Here is an 18,758-nt window from a genome sequence, read left to right on the forward strand (position 1 = left end):
TTTCATACTTCCTATTCCTACCTGTACTAAAGTAAGCAAATATTAAAGTAGCTATGATCCTATAAGTTTAAACAAAGAAAAAGAAAAAAAGTAATAAAGATCCTATACCTCCCCCTAAAAAAAATTATTTCAGACATAAATAATGAAAACCTTTACCTTTAAACAACTCATCTTTAAAACAATACCTTATAAGTTAACATAACCCATAAATACAGCTATAGGAAAAGCTTGTAAAAAGTAAGAGAGATTTCACAATTTCAAATTTCCCCAGGTGATGCTATTCATAAAAATTTAAAACCACATAAAACTATTTACTTATAAAAAAGTCTCTATAGCATTAATAAAAAAACTTCTCTCCCTAAGTAAACTAAAAAACAGACTATTCTAAAAGTAGTAAACTGTCTAAAATCTTAAATTTTATTTCTTTACATTATCATTAAGAAAGAAAAAGTTATAAGAAGAGATGTATCCTAAAAGTTTTATTCTAATTCTTATTACTCTTCCTTTTAATTAACATTAATAAATTCTTCTTTATAACCTTTTAAAATTTTAAACCTACTTCACCTTTCTCCTAATCCTACATCGCAAAAAAAATTTCATAAATATATTCTAATAAATACACTAGTAATTATCCAAAAAAATCTTAAATTGATGAACCAAAGCCACTACACCTGGGGAAAGCAGCACATCCCCCTGCTCCCAGGAGGGATCTCCAGCTAGAAGGAAAACATGAGCAGAACTGTGCCAGCGCACCCAGGGGTGCTGCAGACAGACAGGAGGACTGGGAGGCAGCTCTGGGCTGAGTCCCAGGGCAATTTGTGCACCAGGTGGGAAAACAAGAAGGTGGATGGGCTATTTTAACTTTTCCTTGTAGTTTGAAATGAACTCCTGCTTGCTGTGTGTGTGATGGACAGCTGGGCTCCTCACAGTCACCACACACTCAGGGCTCTCTCATTCCTGCTCCAACACAGATTTTTCCCCATTTTTTCCTCAGTGAGAGGCAGTGCCAGTTGTGGGAGAGGTGAAGGAGGAGCTGATCCCAAGCCTGGGTCTGGAACTTGCTCTCAAACATTTCTGTGTAGGGTTAGCACTTCTCCACCTCCCCTTCCTGTCCCTCCTTTGCTGCTTGTTTGCTCCCTTTGCTTGCAGGTGAGCAAATCCAGAGTGCTTTTCCTACATCCACAGAGCTCACTGAGGCTGTATCCCAGACTTTCTCTTTCTCCCCATATCCTCACCCTACATAAATCATCCCCACCATCCCACTGAAAGCCCCACATGGCTTTTTCTCCTTTTCCCTGTTCCCAAGTTTCCTTAAAGGTCAGTCAGGATTTGGTGACTTTCCCAATCTGACAGTCAGTGGGGTCATTCCCCTTTTGACCCTTTCCTCTCCTTTTCTGTCAGAATAAAAATCCAGTGGTCAGGTCTCAGCTCTCCACCCCTCAGTTGGAGAGCCCTAAGGGAGACAGAGGTGAACACAAGGTTTTTCATTATTAACCTGCCTCTTGCCCTCCTCCAGAATGGACATCGTTGAAGTATTTTGGAGCCCTCTGAACACACAGGCCAGTACAAATATAATAATGATTTAAAAAAAGAATAGTGGGATTGTTCAGGTTAGAATCACTTACCAGTCAGTTCCAGGAGTTCCTCCCTTTGATAGGTGTCCCCTGTGGGTAGAACTCTTGCCCCTGCTTTCCCCAACCAGATGAAGAAGTTCTCCTGCACAATAATCTGCCTGCTGTGGTCTTTTGAGAACAGGCAGGATTCCACCCTTCCAGCTGGCTCCATAATATGGTCTGCTTCCGTGTGAAATCATGTTAAGGCTGAGCCAGTGGGAACATAAATAAAATCAGGCTTGTATCTTGGTTACCACAGGAAAAAATTCTGGTTATCTCACTGAACAAAAGTGGGGAAATGAAAGGTCTTGTTTGAAATTTAGGACAAACAAACACCTTAAAGGATGTTCTCTGTCTGGAGTTGCCTCTTCTATTCTCCTCCACAGACCAAACTGAAATAGCAAATTTTACCTGTGTGCAATAACTGGCTTTTTTAATTCAACAGGGTAAATTATCTTGATCAGGGCTAGAGTGGGCTCTGATTTCCAGTCCTGTTAATCTACGGAGCAAGTGCAGCAATCAGGGGCAGAGTTTGTCTCTTAATATTTCTCTAACAGGTTTTCCTTTTTCTTTGCTGGAATTTGTATTTTTAAAGAGTGATTCCTTTAAGAACTGGGACCAGAGAATCCATGAACATAGTTCTGAAAAGTCTCCTTGCATAAGACCTACCTTTTTGCCTGCCTTTTCCATCCATATTTGCTCTTCACTTGTTTAGGGATGAAATAGTTTGTGGTGGATGCTTCTCATGTTTCCTGGCCACATTTAACACAAGTTAAGCTTCATTCTTGGTTTGAAACAGTGTGACTGCTAACGTGCATATAATAGCAAATAAAATTAAAAAATCAGCAAAAATGGTAAATAATTAATATGCCTATATTAATGAAAAAAATAAAGTTCCAAATTTCATCTTGAGTAAGAACATCTTCAAATCACATGGCCTTTCTAAATAAAATTAAACCCAAAGCCATTAACATGCAACAGAACATACCTCTAAGACTCATTATAGTGTCCTTTTCCAACAAAAATTTTGTCCTGCAATGAATCCCATCTCCCAAAATCATTACTGCTTTTTGACCTCCACACTCTGAAAAATCCTTATGATTTTTAAAGCACAAAAATTTTCCTCTTCTGTCCTTCAAAGAAGTTCCAAAGTAGAATATTTTAAAACAGTATTTTTGCCTCAGATTTTCCTTGCTGGAAGTCATTTGCAGCTGACTGTCAAAGCATAGTAAAATAATAATTCAAAAGAGGGTAAACACATATTGGAAATGGGTTATGTTACTTTGGTATTTTTTGCCTCATTGCAGGTGATTGCAAATTGTGGTTTGTTTGGCTTTTTGTTTTTTTGTTTTTTTTTTTTTTTTATTTTTTCACCTAAACTGAAATATATGAACTGTAGGAGTTTTAAAGAGAAGTCTGTTCCAGGGACAACCCAAAGAAATGTTTTTACTGTCCATTTAAATGTATAATATATATTAATATAATATATATTTTCTTCCACAGAGTGGAACAAAACAGGTCCCTGGAATCATATCTTGTGTATCCCTGAATATATTTGTAAAACCTCCTCTATAACAGCAGGGTCAAATTTTCTCCATTATGCAGGCAAATCTCAGTTTAGCTGTCCTGCAGCTGGGACTCCAGGCTGTGCTGCTGCTGACAAGGCTCAAGTTGAGAAGGAATAAAGGGAAAAGGGAAATGACCCTGGGATAGGGAATTCAGGATCTGCTCTGCTGCTTGAGTAGGCATGCACAGACAATACCTCTAAAAAACAATTATGATTTTTTATTATTTAAATATTTAATTATTACTTCCAACTGAAGAAATTGATTTCCTGTAGATGTAACCTTCCTAAGAGCCAGAAGCTGTAATTTCTTGCCTGCTTGTGGTTTCACTCTCAGTTAATTCCCCACAAAAGAATCTGTGCCTGGTAACAGGGATGCCTGGTGACCCAAAAGGCGAGAGAGGAGCCGGCTGATCAATTAGTCAAATTGACATTGGCCTTCCCAACAGCATCCTGGCAGATTGTGCTTTCACTGAGCCAGACATAAACAGCATGGCAAGCTCAAAAATTGGTCCCATCTTGGTGCCAAATGTGGACCTTGAGGCCACTGATTCATCCAAAAACACTCATTGAACCACCGCCGACGCCTTCCTAATGAGACACTCAGCAAGCTGAATGTACCTTTGCCCTCAGTGGCTCAGGGTTTTCCTGGCACCTAGAAAGCAGAAAAACCTCTGCTCTCACCTTTCACTGGACTTGGCATTTTGGGGGTTTGATTGAGATATAGTCACACAAAAAAAACCCAAAGATATTTCATCCGTTTTTTTAAAATCATGGTTTTGGTTTCTGGATTGATAGTTTAACTTGAATAGCCTTAAGATGTTTGCTCTCCTGGGTGCCCTCCCAGTTGTGGCTGCAGTTATAAAGAAATATTTAAGCTTGTTTTAAACAAGGCAACTCAGGTATTGATTACTTTTGGAATAGCTTGAATTCAGCATGAAATTCTCCTTTAATCTCTCCAGCTCCATACAGGAACCTGCTGCAGCTGCCCTGTGAGCAGCACCTGAGTTTGCTAAGTTAAAATTACTCTTGAAAATGCCTGAATTGTGGCAATCACACCTATATCCAATCAGCTGTGATTAGATATACCCAAAAAGAGGTCAGTGTGTCAGACAGGAGCTGGTCAGCCCATGGAGTTTCTTTGTGAAACAGAAATCTTAGCAAAGTGTGTGCGTGTGATGAGAAAATACTTTGATAAATATTTTTTCAGTATTTTTGTTGCAATAGCTCCAGGATGGGCTGCAAAAAAATTTTAAATAGTGTCAACCTCTGTCTCAAAAATTTTCAAATCTGAAATTAGAAACCAAGCACTATTTCTGATGGGTACATGCACCTCTGGTGAAGGCAGTCCTGCCAGACATCTGTGAGACACATAAATCTGTGCCAGGTGCTGCACAAGAGAGGGCTGCAGTTGTCAGCAAATTGAGCACAGAAAGATGCACTATTAAGCTGTAAGTTGGTCTTGTCACGTTAAGTTCTTTTCCCACAGAAGAAGAAAAGGCTTGTCTGTCATTTTGACTGCAGATAGAAATCCCTGTGCCTTTGCCCATTTGTCTCCTGACAAGGGAATAAATTGCTCCTTTAATTCAAAGCCTTCAGACCACCGAGAGAAGGGACAATGTGTTGGCTCCAATCTAGTCGAGAAGTGGCAATAATTGCTAAGGCAACACATTTCTGGCTCTCTGTGCCTCTCACAGGGAACATGAAGGATGACCAGCAAAACGTTTGCCACCTGGAAAAAATCCAGTGAGAGGATTTCCAAGTGGTGATGAGTTGCTTCAGCAGCATGTGCTGCTGGATCCCAGCCACCATGACTCAAACTGGTTGGCTGGGTCAGAGAAGCAAACTGTAGTGCCCAAAACACTGGGCAGGAGAGTCAGAAAATGCAGGAGTGTGGTGGTGTTTGAGGGAAGAGATGAGAATCTTGACTCCATGTTTCAGAAGGCTGATTCATTATTTTATTATACATAATATACTAAAGAGAATTATATAATAAAACTATAACAAAGAAAGAGAAAGGAGGCATCAGAAGGCTAGAAAAGAATGAATGATAAAATCTCATGACAGACCAGAGCCTTGACACAGCTGGACCATGACTGGTCATCAAGTAGAAACAATTCACATCAGACCAATCAAAGATGCACTTGTTGGTAAACCATCTCCAGACCACATTCCACAGCCATCAGATAGTCATGGTTTACATTTCCTTTCTGAGACCTCTCAGCATCTCAGGAGAAAAATCCTAGCGAAGAATTTTCATAAAATATGTCTGTGACACAGGAGAAACAATATCAACATGTTGCTTAGCGAGTTAATTTTAAGTCTCTGTCTGAAGAGAGTTTCTCTGTGTTTCCTGCTTCAGACCCAGCGAATTCAGCTCCATCTATCCTAGATGGGTTTGAGCACCGCAAAGCCATGGCAGGACAGCGAGTGGAGCTGCCTTGCAAAGCATCAGGGCACCCGGCACCAAAGTACCGCTGGCTGAAGGACAACGTGCCCTGGGAGCCCGACAGCCGCTTCCGGCAGACGGTGACGGGGCTGCTCATCGAGAACACGCGGCCCTCGGACTCGGGCAGCTACGTCTGCGAGGTGTGGAACAACTATGGCACCGCCGAGGTCATCGGCCGCCTGCACGTCACACGTAGGTCCTGGCCTGGTGCCACCAGGGAGAGGGGAGTGTTGCCACGCATCCTTATAAACGGGTTTTGAGACGGTTCGTGAATTGATCCCAGAGTGCGAGAAAAACGATAATCATAAACAAATCCACCTTTATTGAGCAACTGTCCTGGTTCAGAGCAAATTTGGGAGAGAATCCCCAAAGGGGCTCCTCTAGGAAAGCTGATTCAATCAGCCCCTCCCCCCATCCGGTGTGGGAGAAACTACCTTGGAAAAAAGTGGAAAAAACCTGTTTATTAAACAATAAAACCTAAACAATATTAAACAATAAAACCCCTTGCTGCTCCAAAAGAGATGACAAACTGAGAAAACCCCCTCCCCGGGCTGCAGCTGAGCTCACTCAGTCTCTGCTCAGTCCCTCCGGTGCTGGAAATGTCGCAGGCCAGGCCCAGCCCGGTGGCCACAGGTGGAGCTGCCGGTGCTCCCCTGGGTGTTCAGGCCAGAGCAGGTTTAAACAGCTCCAAAGAAAAGGGAAAAAAACACAGTCCAGGGAATTTCTTTGCCTCAGCTAGCTAAACCTAAACCTAACTAAAAAGCAAAGGAGAGCTCTGTGCTGCTGTCTGTCCATCCGCAGAGAGCACAGGCCAGGAGCAGGAATGTGGAGGAGTGAGTGCAGTGTCTGAAAACAAACTGCAGCTTCTTCTCTCCCCCCTTCACTCTCTGGAACAAGGCTTAAAGGTGAAAAACTTATTATTCAGCATAAACAGAATAAGAAAATTGGGGATAAAAGCGTCATATAGTCAACCCAGGACAGCGACCACAGCAAAATGTGATAGAGGTGTCTCTGTCTCTCTGGGAGCCTCTCAGGAACCCCAGCCAGCCCTGACATGGCCGACAGCAGGGGGACACTCTCTGTGCCCCGAGGGTGCTGAGGGCACCTGGGCTGGTTGCCTTTGCCGCACAAGAGACACCAGAGACATCGGTAGAAGATAAAGGGCCGACTCTTAGCAGGGGTTAATCCAAGGTTTTATTCTAGGAGTCCCAAAGGAGCCCCTGCACCTCAGGGGGCCTCCTGCTGAGAGCCCCCAGGAGATTTGCCAAGATTGCATTTTGCTGTCACTATATTACAAGAGTTCTATAGTCGTTACATTGCAAAGGTTCCATATTGCCAGAGTTTTGTACCTCCTTGATGTTTCTTGGAAGCATCTCCTCTAGGCACTGACTCTTCCCTATCCTCACAGTAGCCAGCTGACTCCAATTCTCCCACAACAAACCAACCCACTCTTTTATAACACTTTTCTTATTGGCTACAGCTGTGGCCTGTTAAAATCAGGCCTGCTCCTAATCCTTAATAATTGACTCAGCTGCAACTCTTTAGGGGGTAAAATTACATTCTATACTAGCTTTATTTATTTATGTTCCATCCCCCTACAACATTTAAAGGGAGATGGAAACTGAAAGTAGATAATATTTTACTAACCAGTAAGTGACCCTAAGGGATGGGTACTGGGGGATAGACATTTAGGACAGTGTATAACACTTGGGGGGCTGACCCCTGGCCTCTGGCTAATCACTCAACATCCTGGACTGAAGCTTCTAGATGGAGGGGATGGGATGCTGAGTGATTGACAGAGAGCCAGGGTGGGGATTTGGGGATGATCTCAGCAAAGAAAAGGTATTACACAAATAAAAGGAGGGGGGTACAATCTGGGATAAACTATTTGGGGAAAATAGGGGGATACAAAAACAAAACTATTACAAAATCTTGCAAAGTATAAAAATATACTACAACAAGAGGGATTAAGGGAGAGAAAAAGATAGAGAAAGAGAGAGAGGAGAGAGAGAGGGGGATATAGCTACCAAAAGTAGAGATGATGTCCTTTGATCCAGTCCAGCCAAGGATACGCCTGTTAAGTTGGGGAGATCTTGAAATCTCTAGCTAACTGAGAGGTTTTAATTATGATAACTCCATTGAAAATTGCAAGGGGGGAAAACAGAAGCAGTAAAGAATAGATGTAACAGGTAGCCCATGTTCTCAGCAGTAAGTGAGAGCCATTGTCTTCTTGGTCCAGCCATCAGGTAGTGCTTGGCAAAATCTCGCTTTGGTCAGCTCGCCTCCGCCACGCACCTCCCCCGGGTTAGGGGTTTCAGTCTCAGTCCTTGGGAGGAGGGGGAGCTTTTCCACATAGGGGATTCATGTCTCTCTCCTTGAGGGAGAGGCTTCTCCCATCTCAGTCCGTCCGTCTCGGTGGTTGTAAAACAGATGAGGGGTCTTCCGTGGGGACCACCAGAAGCTACGTCAGAAAAAGCCCAGCCAATCCTGGGGAAAAGTACAGACCAATCCTGGGGAAATTCCTATTGTTGGCTATTGTTACATATCCTCCATGTGATAAATTATAGAGCTACACTGGAAATTGCATCCATTTGCACTTCTGATCGCTCAATTGGCCAACTAACTCATCTCCACAGAGCCTGCTTTGGGTCATTCCACAACTTTGAGGACTTTAATCATTGCTAGGATAAATTAAGGAAACAGAAAGTACAGCAAGGTAAGGTAACAGCTTGATACTGATGCCTAAACAGCTTTGCTTTTATGAATTTTTCATATATTTTCAGCTCTGAAGAATATTTTCACTGAGTTATGTAGCTCCTGGTATTTTTAGAAGAGCGGGTGCAGGCGAAGAAAGGGCAAAGTGCCCCCTTTCTCCTTTCACTGGGTTCAGTGTTGCATACAGCAAACACACCTGCAAACAATAACTTAGCAAGCCAGAAGCTCTGTTCAGGCCTCAGGATCTTGGCAAGCAACCATCTCCAGTAAGACCAGGATTTCAAAGAGAGTCTTTTTTTTGGTGGTCCCAATTTCTGTGCTTTTCATGATGATCATGAGGCAGATGAGAGAAACTTCAGACAGAGACTTACAGGGAGAGCAAGGGCCAGTCCCTGCCTGGGACAGGTTTCTGGCAGTGGGCAGCTGTTGGAATCCTAGGCTAGATGCTGAGAATCTTAAACTTTGTGTGCTGAAAGGCACAGACTCGCAAGAGGGCACTACATTTGAGTCTGTAGAGAAGACTTCCAAAATTGATCGATAACACTGGGATTATGAGTGTGCAGTTAGTTAGAAGTGTGTAATGTCACAGGGTAGAAAACTTAAAGTTTGAGGTTTTAGAATATAAGAATAAATATGAAGCAAGATAGAGGTTTTAGGGTGGAGGCAGGTTGTTCTTCTCTACCTTCTTCTTCCTTCTTCTTCACTTCCTTCTTCTTCATGGGTTTGGGTGATGTTTTGTAATTGGGCAGAAAATTCTGCATTGCGGGTTTCGAAGGATCAGTTATTGGGTTAAAAGGGAAAATAATCTGAGTGTCATTTCTTAATGACATAGTTTAGTCTTAAAAGACCTTGTAACAAGAGATAGTTAGGCATTTTGTGCCTTGCTAATGAAAGGCTGCATTTCATATAGAAAAACTCATCGTTGTGAGGCTGTTTCACTGATAAGAAATAATAAACACCTGAATCCAAACATGAAATACTGTCTCAAGTGCCTTCAATCCCAACCTCAACAGAGGTAGAAAATAAATACAAAAAACCAACAAATAGCATCTTTTATTGAGGTGGCCAGTGTTATGAGTAAATCTGGGGGTTTAGATAAGTCCCTGCCTTTTGCCCAGGCCTCTGGCAGCAGGCAGGAGCTTTACTGAGGTGACCAGCACCACAAAACCCACTCTCATTTGCAAGTTCTTTAATAATGGCTAATTTGATCTAATATAGAATAAATTATTCATTTAATAGACATAAAACTAACAGACATAGGACTTAAAACAGATTATATACTCCACAGGAATAAGGACAAAAGAGACTACCAGTAAATAAATACAGCATGAGAGTAAAGGTACCATTAATTTTACAGCTAGCAAAGAAATTCTTTAACTTAGAAAGCAATGTTCCTTACCAACCAATTTATGATGGAGCACACATCAAAATCCTTTCCCTCAATTCCTAGGAAAATAACCATGGAATCTGTATCCAAACTCCAGGGAGAAGTCCCATATGTTTATCAGGGTGTGTGTGTATCATCTGCCTCCATGATAATTCATGTGTCTTTTCTAGTCTTTGTAAAATAGTGTCTCTCACTCAAGAACATTTTTCTTTTCTCTCTTCCTACATCTTCTCTCTAGATTAAGATGTTGATTCCTAGCTGGGGCCTGAGCCCTTTTGGTGCCAGAGGTGACCCCTTTGGGCCTTTCACCTGCCTGGGTTATCTCTTCATTTCTGCACCAACCATTTGTGGTAGAGAGGGGGAGGACATGTCCAGCCACAGCCAGCACCCCAAAACCCACTCTCACTCACAAGTGCTTCATAATGACCACTTAGGTCTACTACAACATGAATTATTTAGAATAGACTCAAGGAAAACAGACACAAGACTTTAAACAGATTTACTTACTACACAGGAGAACACAAAAAGAACTACTAGTAGATAAAAACACAGCGTACTATAATAAAGGTAGCTGTTTTACAGTTGGCTATAGATAAATTAGATATAGCTAGTTCAGTTATCTAAACTATAAAGAAATAGTTTAGATTACGAGCCAGTGTCAGTTTCCAGTGAATGATAGTGATGTGCAGAAGTCTCATAATTTCTCTCAGTCCCAGGGAAGTATCTCAATTCCAACATCTTAGCATTGAGGAGAACTCTCCGCACACCCAGAAAGAGATTTCTGATTTTATGAAAATTGTAGTGGTCTTTTAGAATGGCAAAAGTAGTTGTTTGTTGGTCACTTATTTCTGCCTATCCTTTCCCATGCATTCAAAGCAGGATGTTTATTGCTGTCTGATGGTGTTCTCAGCTGAGATAATTCATCACAAGACAAACCATTCAGGCCTAGTTTAGATTTGGGGAAAGAGATAAGTCTTTTGCTGTGCCAGGTCCTGTCACAGTTGATTTTGGTGTTGTTGCCTGATATTGAAAGAGAAAAACCCTTGCAACAGTGCTGAAATAGTAAAATAAAAAGCAGACTTTGATTGGAAGCTTCCAGGTGTCCCAATGGTCATGGGCATGCCCAGTACTGGATCTTTACAATTTTATAAGTTTAACAAATTAGTAGTCTTAACAAATACTGTCCAATTAAAGAGCACTTGGTTAGACAATTTTTGGAGTAGGCCCACGGTTTCTTTGCCTCACTTCTTGTTATTTCTTCTCAGATTCTGGTTGTGAAACAAAATGTTCTTCTTGTAGATCCTATACTTAGAACTAAACAGTATTTCAGGAATGTGTTAGAATGTTAGGCTATTGTTCTAAAATTTGAGCAAAAAGGTGGGAAAATTACCAGGAGCTACATAACTCCATGATAATATTCATCAGGGCTACAAATATATGAAAAATTCATAAAAGCAAAACTGTTTAGGCATCAGTATCAAGTTGTTACCTTGCCTTGCTGTACTTTCTCTTTCCTTAATTTATCCTAGCAATGATTAAAGTCCTCAAAGTTGTGGAACGACCCAAAGCAGGCTCTGTGGAGATGAGTTAGTTGGCCAATTGAGCGATCAGAAGTGCAAATGGATGCAATTTCCAGTGTAGCTCTATAATTTATCACATGGAGGATATGTAATTTAGAAGCATGAATTGGGTGCTGGAAAAGAAATTGCAAATGTTCTCATAAATAAAGCTGCCAAACTCTCATTGCCATGACTCATGGTGCTCAGTAATATTGAATACTCATACTTCCCCTCAGTCGAGTATTCATGTGTGAATATTCTGAATGTTTCACAAATTCTACAAAGATAATTATTACTTCAGGAGCACCACACTGGAAAAGTGTTATGCTACTACTGTTGAAAAAACCCACAGAATTGTTTCCTGGAATAGATATAATGCTCTGTGAACTAACATTTCCACCTAGACAGCGTGACTAGCAAACTGAAAAGGGAGAAGTTTGTGAACAGTTCAGGCTATAAAAATATCCTCACAAATAATTGCACATAATGTTTTTGGGCAAAATAAAACTGAGGTGGAAAAATCTGCCATTCTCGAATTATAACTGAGGAGTTTTGGTTCTAAATGTATTCATCAAAATGTTCTTAAAAAAGAGTTGAATTCCATCTGTCTTGTATGATGCAAAGTCAAAACCTGCAGAGACATGATGTAATTGTACTGCTGATGATACTCAAAGCATCCCCAGTGCCTGGTGATGTGTTTTTCCTAATGACTCTGCACTCTGCACTCCAGTGGAAATTCTCTGGATTGGGCTGGCAGGAATAAAAGCTGGGCAAAGAAATTTTACCCTGCTCTGCAATGTTTTACCCTCCTCTGCAATGGACAATGTGATTTGCTTGCATCATCATGGCTCTGGGATAGTAGTGATGCACTTGAGTGTAACTATTTTGTTTAATGGATTGTTGCCAGTTTTTAGCTTTTGTAGTGTTTTTATAGGAAACAGAGATATTCAGTGACTTTTAACATGCATCTGAACAAAGATCAATTAATGCTTTGGACCTTTGTCTGTAATCCAGAATGTCTGAGGCCACTGTGTGTTTTTTTCCAGGCCTCTGTTCCTGATTAACCCCTATGGATTTATTCCAACTTTGATGATATAAAATATTTAATAAAGTGAACAAGTTACTTTTCTAAGTGTGTTTGTGCACATGTGTGTGTATGCAAGCTGCTAAAAGAAAAAATGCGATGGTCTGTACTTCATGTCAGGGATAGCATTAGTGGTGATAGCAATCCCTTATCTCTATAAGGAAGTCAAACCAATTTATACAAGGCATGGGATAAAATCTGTGTTCTGCAGTGCTGATAAATCCTAGGTGGCAGGATAAAGATTGTTTTCCTTGCATTTACATTTATGACTTTTCTTCAGCAATGTTTATCCTCTTTTTTTGCCATGTAAAACTTGCATTCTCCTGTCCCGCTGTTTCTTTAGGCTGACTTGAAAATATTGTAATCCTCCCACATCAAAGCAGAAAATCTGGTGAGCCCACACACTAAAAACCTTCCATGTGGACATGTCAGATGGATATCCATGGATGTACCTGCACTAACATCTACTTTAAAAAACTAATCTTGTAATTGGCATTTATTACAGTTGTTCACATCAGAGAGTAGTTTGGGAAAGGGTAAATTTGGCTTCTTTTGCCCAAAATTAAACCAGAAAATGAGTTTCAGGAATGCACTTAATGCACAAGATTCACAGGTCTGCACTTTACCGATGTGAAATAACCTCCTGCCCTCCCAAAAACTGTGCAGTGCCACGTTAAATCCCTCAGTTCTAGTGGTGTTACTTGTAGGTCTGATCCTATTGTTCACCTGGGCATGGGATTATGTGTTGAATAGGTTATCCCTGTAGATCAATTTTTTTGTCATGGATGTTGGTGGAAAAAATTGGTTTTTTAGAACAATACAGTCATCTGTTATTTATTGTTATTTATTTATTTGGTGTTTTCTTTTAAGAAGGGTATGGCTGTGATTTTTATTGTGAGAGTTGATTTGTTACTTACACACAAATGCACATTTACACTGAATAACCTCTATTTCCCTTTCTCTCTCCCTTATTTCAACCCAAACCTCCAGAACCGCTAAAAGCCACCATCAGCCCGCGCAAGGTCAAAAGCAGCGTCGGCAGCCAAGTGTCCTTGTCCTGCAGCGTGACAGGGACCGAGGACCAGGAGCTGTCCTGGTACCGCAATGGGGAAATCATCAACCCTGGCAGCAACGTGCGCATCACCGGGGTCAACCGCGAGAACCTGATCATGGACGGCATGGCCAAGAGCGACGGCGGCGCCTACCAGTGCTTCGTGCGCAAGGACAAGATGTCAGCCCAAGACTATGTCCAGGTGGTGCTGGAAGGTCAGTCTCCACCTGCCTGGCAGGTCTGGTTTTCAAAATAACAAACAGGTTGGGTTTGGTGCTGTCGTTTTAGAGTGGTGATGCCTTAAGGATCTAGAAATGAAGCAACGCGCTTTTGAGAAAATATTCACAGAGTCACAGAATCACTGGGTTGGAACAGACCTTAAAGATCATCGAGTCCAACCCAGCCCCAACAGCTCAACTGAACCCTGGCACCCAGTGCCACATCCAGGCTTTGTTAAACACACCCAGGCATGGGGACTCCACCACCTCCCCGGGCAGCCATTCCTGAACTTTCTCACCCTTGCTGGAAAAACCTTTTCCCTGCTATCCAACCTGGATTTCCCTTGGTGCAGCTCGAGGCTGTGTGCTCTGGGTGTGTCAGTGCTGCTGGAGAAAGAGCCCAGGGCCAGCTGAGCCCAGGCCCCTTTCAGGAGCTGTGCAGAGTGAGGAGGGCAGCCCTGAGTCTCCTTTGCTCCAGGCTGAGCACCCCCAGCTCCCTCAGGGCTTCCTCACAGGGTTTGTGTTCCCAGCCCCTCTCCAGCCTCATTGCCCCCTCTGGACATGTTCAAGCATCTCAACGTCCTTCCCAAACTGAGGGGCCCAGAACTGAACACAGTATTGGTGTAGGAGGTAATCTATAATAAAAATGGGAAGGTAACAGGACCTGGTCTTTAATTGGAGGCCTGCAGGAGCAGAGAAATACCCAGCCCTCATAGGGTGAACACAGTTTTATAAGTTTAGCAAATCAGCATCTTTGACAGGAATCCCCAATTAGAACCTCAAGTAATAAGGTAATTCTCCCCCCTGGTTCCACCTCTTCTGGAGGTCCTTTTTCTTCAGCTACTAGCTGTACTTTGTTTATGAGGAAGTGTCTTGGGAGGGTAGCTCATCCTTGGCTCCCAGGAAAAAGCAAGAGGGGATTGGGGCCTTTGGGAATGAGTTTTTTCTTTCTGTCTATCAGGGTAAGAAAAGTACTGGGGTTAGCTAGGAACTGTGTAACTATACAATAATGGTCTACAGAGTTATGAATATATATGAAGAATATATAAAAGCAAAAATCATTTTGGCACCAGTGGAGTTTAAAAAAAAGAAGGCAATTATGAAATGTCCATGGGGTTTATTGTGCCCTACTCGTAAGAGAATGGAAAAATCAATTTGAAAAAAAGAAAATCCTTCCCAAGCAGGTCTCTGTTAAAAATCCAAACATTGCTTTTCTGGTTGGGTTTATTGGCTGATGGCTTGGAGATCATCTTAAATAACTGATACCATGTTCTACATGATAATGAAGTGAGGAAAGCCATCAATTTACACAGAGGCATCTCTCTAATGAGGCTGTGGTGCAGGCATGGCATGGACACTATTTTTAGAGTCTCTGTAGAAGAAGAAGAGATTACCTGCCTGGACCGAGTTACCTCGGCAACCATCTCCCGTGACTAGGAAAGCCTAAAGAGCATATTGATAATCTATCATGGTGTCTGGAGAGTGCAGGTTATCAGAGAGCAACAGCAGGGAAGATTTCAAAGACACTCAGGTCTCACTGGGAAAATAATGTCTGCTTTCATCTCAAAAAAAAGCCTGTCACTTGAATTAAAAAAGGGGGGAAAAAAGAGGAGGCGGAGTGGCAGAGGTACATGGTGTGCATGCTCACAGATTTATTGGTCCTACGTCAGCTTCCTTTCAGAATAAAAAGCTTTTTTTTTTTTCTTTTTTTTTTAATTTTTTTTTATTTTGTGTTGCTGCTGTTTGGTTTTCTGAGGGGTGACAGTATCCAGTACACTACAAAGGAAAGGGAGAGAGTCGGGAATGAAAATAAATAAATAAATTAGAAACCCTGTCACATAACCAATGGGACAGAAATGAAAGAGAGAGGGGGCAGAGGAAAATAAAATGAAATCAGATAAAATCAAATGCTCTTCCAGAGATGCTGAGGCCTTTCAACATTCTGAGAATGCCAGTGCTTATCTTTTTACCATGTGGCAAGTAAGGGAATTTTGTAGCCCTGTTTTTAAAGTAACATTTTCAAAGGAAAACAAACACACACTGCATGACCACAGAAAGGACTACCTAACTACATACCAGGGTGGCAGCACTCCTAAATGTTACCCCACTCAACTCTTTGGAGTGGTGGGTATTTAATCCTGCTCCCTGCTTACAAAGTTTCTGTGCCCACCCATTTTCTTTATTCATTTCCCTAGTACAGGCTGAGTATTTTGGGAGACAGTTCACAAGACAAAGTGATTGAATGCTCTCATTCAGAGAAATATTTGTCTGCAGCACAAAATGACCACTGAAAGAAATTGGCATCACTGCTGTTACTGCCAATCTGTATTCAGAAAAGCTTAATTTAACACTTTCCCAAATCAGGCATTGCATGTCAGGACTAAACTGCCATGTGAAACCAACCTATGCAAGTTGTGCCTGGCTCTTGGCAACAAGATTCATCCTTATCTTCCCAAGGAGCTAAAATCTACCAGGAGAAGAGACTCTCCAAATGTGTTGAGGTTTTGCTGTATGTCTTTTATAATGAACTCCATATGGTTTTAAAAGTTTTCTGCAGGAAAACAGCAGTTCATAGAAATGCCTGATCCTATTCAAGTGTTTTTCCTACAGCAGAGCCACTACCAGGTTTCTCAGAAGATGTAAAAGAAACTTGCCATAAGCAAAGGGTCATTTAAGTCCTCTACTGGTAGAATTTATTTCCCTCTCTCAATAATTACGGTTACATACTGGAAAACCATTGCTTGTGTTGCTTCTAAAAAAGATCTTGGTTCATGAGATACACTCCAGTGTCACCATCGTATTTTCTGGAAAAATCTCTTTGCCCAAGATTTTCTCCTGGGAAGATGAGAAGCCTTAGAGAAAAATGAAAACAATAACTATCTGATTTCCTTCTCCTGAAACTCAGCTGTTTGGACTTGAAACAATAAACAATTCTTTGCATGTTTTTTTGAATTTTCTATATTGTAAGCCTTGTTTTAGTGATATGATAGAAGTTGATATTCTAGAGGTAAAGAATCTCCTTGATCATTCCATGTCAGCACTTGATTGAGGTTCTGACTGGCAATGGAAAAACCTCTCAAGACGTGTTTGTTCTCTATTCTGCAAGGGCCCAGCAGAAGAATTACAAACACAGTCTTTTTTCTTATTATAATTATACAAAAAAGGGTGAAATGTCACTATCATATTTTGTGGAAAAACCTCTTCACCCAGGATTTTCTCCTAGGAAGCTGAGAAGCCTCAGAGAAAAATGAAAACAATAATTATCTGATTTGCTTCTCCTGTGTTTTGCTGCTTTGGAATGTGTTTGGACATTGTTTACCGACAGGTGATTGTTTCATTGGTTTCTGCTCTGAATTGTTTTGACTTAATGGTCAGCTGAGGCCAAGCTGTGTGGGACTCTGAAGAAAGAGTCATGAGTTTTCATTAGCATCTTTTAGCTTTCTGTCTGTATCCTTTCTGTATTCTTTAGTATAGTTTAGTATAGTATTCTTTAATATATAGATATAATATAATAGATCATAAAATAATAAATTAGTGTTCTAAGAACACAGAGTCAGATTCATTCCTTCCTGCCACGGGACACCCCACAAATTTGACACTCCAGGGTAGAGAGGACAAGCTTTACACCACCTAAGCACTGTTTTCCTGCTTTTCTCTCCCTTGGCAGACGGAACTCCCAAAATCATCTCTGCCTTCAGCGAGAAAGTGGTGAGCCCAGGAGAGCCAGTGTCCCTGGTGTGCAACGTGAAGGGGACTCCTCTGCCCACCATCACCTGGACACTGGATGAGGATCCCATCGTGAAGGACGGCAGCCACAGGATCAGCCAGATCATCACCTCTGAGGGCAACGTGGTCAGTTACCTGAACATCTCCAACACCCAGGTCCGGGACGGGGGCGTTTATCGCTGCACTGCCAACAACTCTGCGGGAGTCGTCCTGTACCAGGCTCGAATAAACGTAAGAGGTGCTTGTCAAATCAGCTCCTCAAAAAAAACACACATAACTCATTGTAGTGGAGAAGAAGATTGTTGCATGTGATGAGATTTTGGAATGCCAAAAACCGACTTAATGGTTTTGTCCTCTTCTTTTCTCCCCCCTGCTCTCTTTTCCCACCCTGCCTCTCCAGCCCCATATAGAAAGTGTATGGTATGGTTAAATGTTGGAAGAACCCTTTGGCTTGTGTCCTTTAGTCTATTTTTCCTCTACTCATCTCTACTAGTTCACAGTCTCTTTGCTTTAGTCCTGCTGTGCATGTTTTGTTTTCCTTCTCCTTTCCTCCTCTACCTGTCCAACATCCATTGTAATTATTCATGTATACAGAACTTAAACTTGAATTTCTGGCTCTACATGGCTAATACCCATCCTCATGGGTATATAGATATTTTATATACATAGCAAATAAAAAAGCTAATTGTTTCAGTGTTCTCATGTGTAACAGGAGTCTAGCTCCATATCAGTGTTAGTATTTCACATTAATTAAATCACACTCAGCCTTTTAATTTGTAACACAGCAAAGATTTTATCAGGCAAGTGCTGGATAACACAAATATATACCCCCATATAATTAGCATGGATGCTGCAGGGTAAGGAAAAAGTAGAGCATAAAAAGATTAGGGAAACTGCTTAAGTAGCTCTTAAAAGTAAAAATCTGTCAAATGCTAAGAAGTGCAGCGCGAGCCACGTCCGCTAACATCTCTATATCCAGAAATAATTTCACCCATTCCCTCGAGCAAACGTGCCTCTAAATTGTCCTCAAGAGCTCCTTTCCTCGCCTTGGCAGGGCCAGCGAGCATCCGGCCCATGAAGAACATCACGGCCATCGCTGGGAGGGACACCTACATCCACTGCAGGGTCATCGGGTACCCCTACTACTCCATCAAGTGGTACAAGAACTCCAACCTGCTGCCCTTCAACCATCGCCAAGTGGCGTTCGAGAACAACGGCACGCTGAAGCTCTCAGACGTGCAGAAGGAGGTGGACGAGGGCGAGTACACCTGCAACGTCCTGGTCCAGCCCCAGCTGTCCACCAGCCAGAGCGTGCACGTGACAGTGAAAGGTGAGCGCAGCTGGGTCTCGGGTCTCGTGTTGCTGAAATGGCTCCCGAGGTATTAAAGAATC

At 41.9% G+C, this 18,758-nt stretch overlaps 1 protein-coding gene across 2 annotated transcripts in view; it reads left to right on the forward strand.

Annotated features, from left to right (window-relative positions):
• The window catches only part of DSCAM (DS cell adhesion molecule), a 472,610-nt gene that overhangs the window by 268,960 nt on the left and 184,892 nt on the right, over positions 1–18,758 (forward strand). For both annotated transcript variants that reach the window (XM_066545552.1, XM_066545553.1), the window contains exons 5-8: positions 5,540–5,818; positions 13,362–13,637; positions 17,308–17,604; positions 18,421–18,696. In XM_066545552.1, coding sequence (XP_066401649.1) covers positions 5,540–5,818; positions 13,362–13,637; positions 17,308–17,604; positions 18,421–18,696 — 1,128 coding nt within the window. The remainder of the gene's footprint in view (positions 1–5,539; positions 5,819–13,361; positions 13,638–17,307; positions 17,605–18,420; positions 18,697–18,758) is intronic.

This window comes from Molothrus aeneus, chromosome 2, assembly GCF_037042795.1.
Source record: "Molothrus aeneus isolate 106 chromosome 2, BPBGC_Maene_1.0, whole genome shotgun sequence".
Classification (NCBI taxonomy): domain Eukaryota; kingdom Metazoa; phylum Chordata; class Aves; order Passeriformes; family Icteridae; genus Molothrus; species Molothrus aeneus.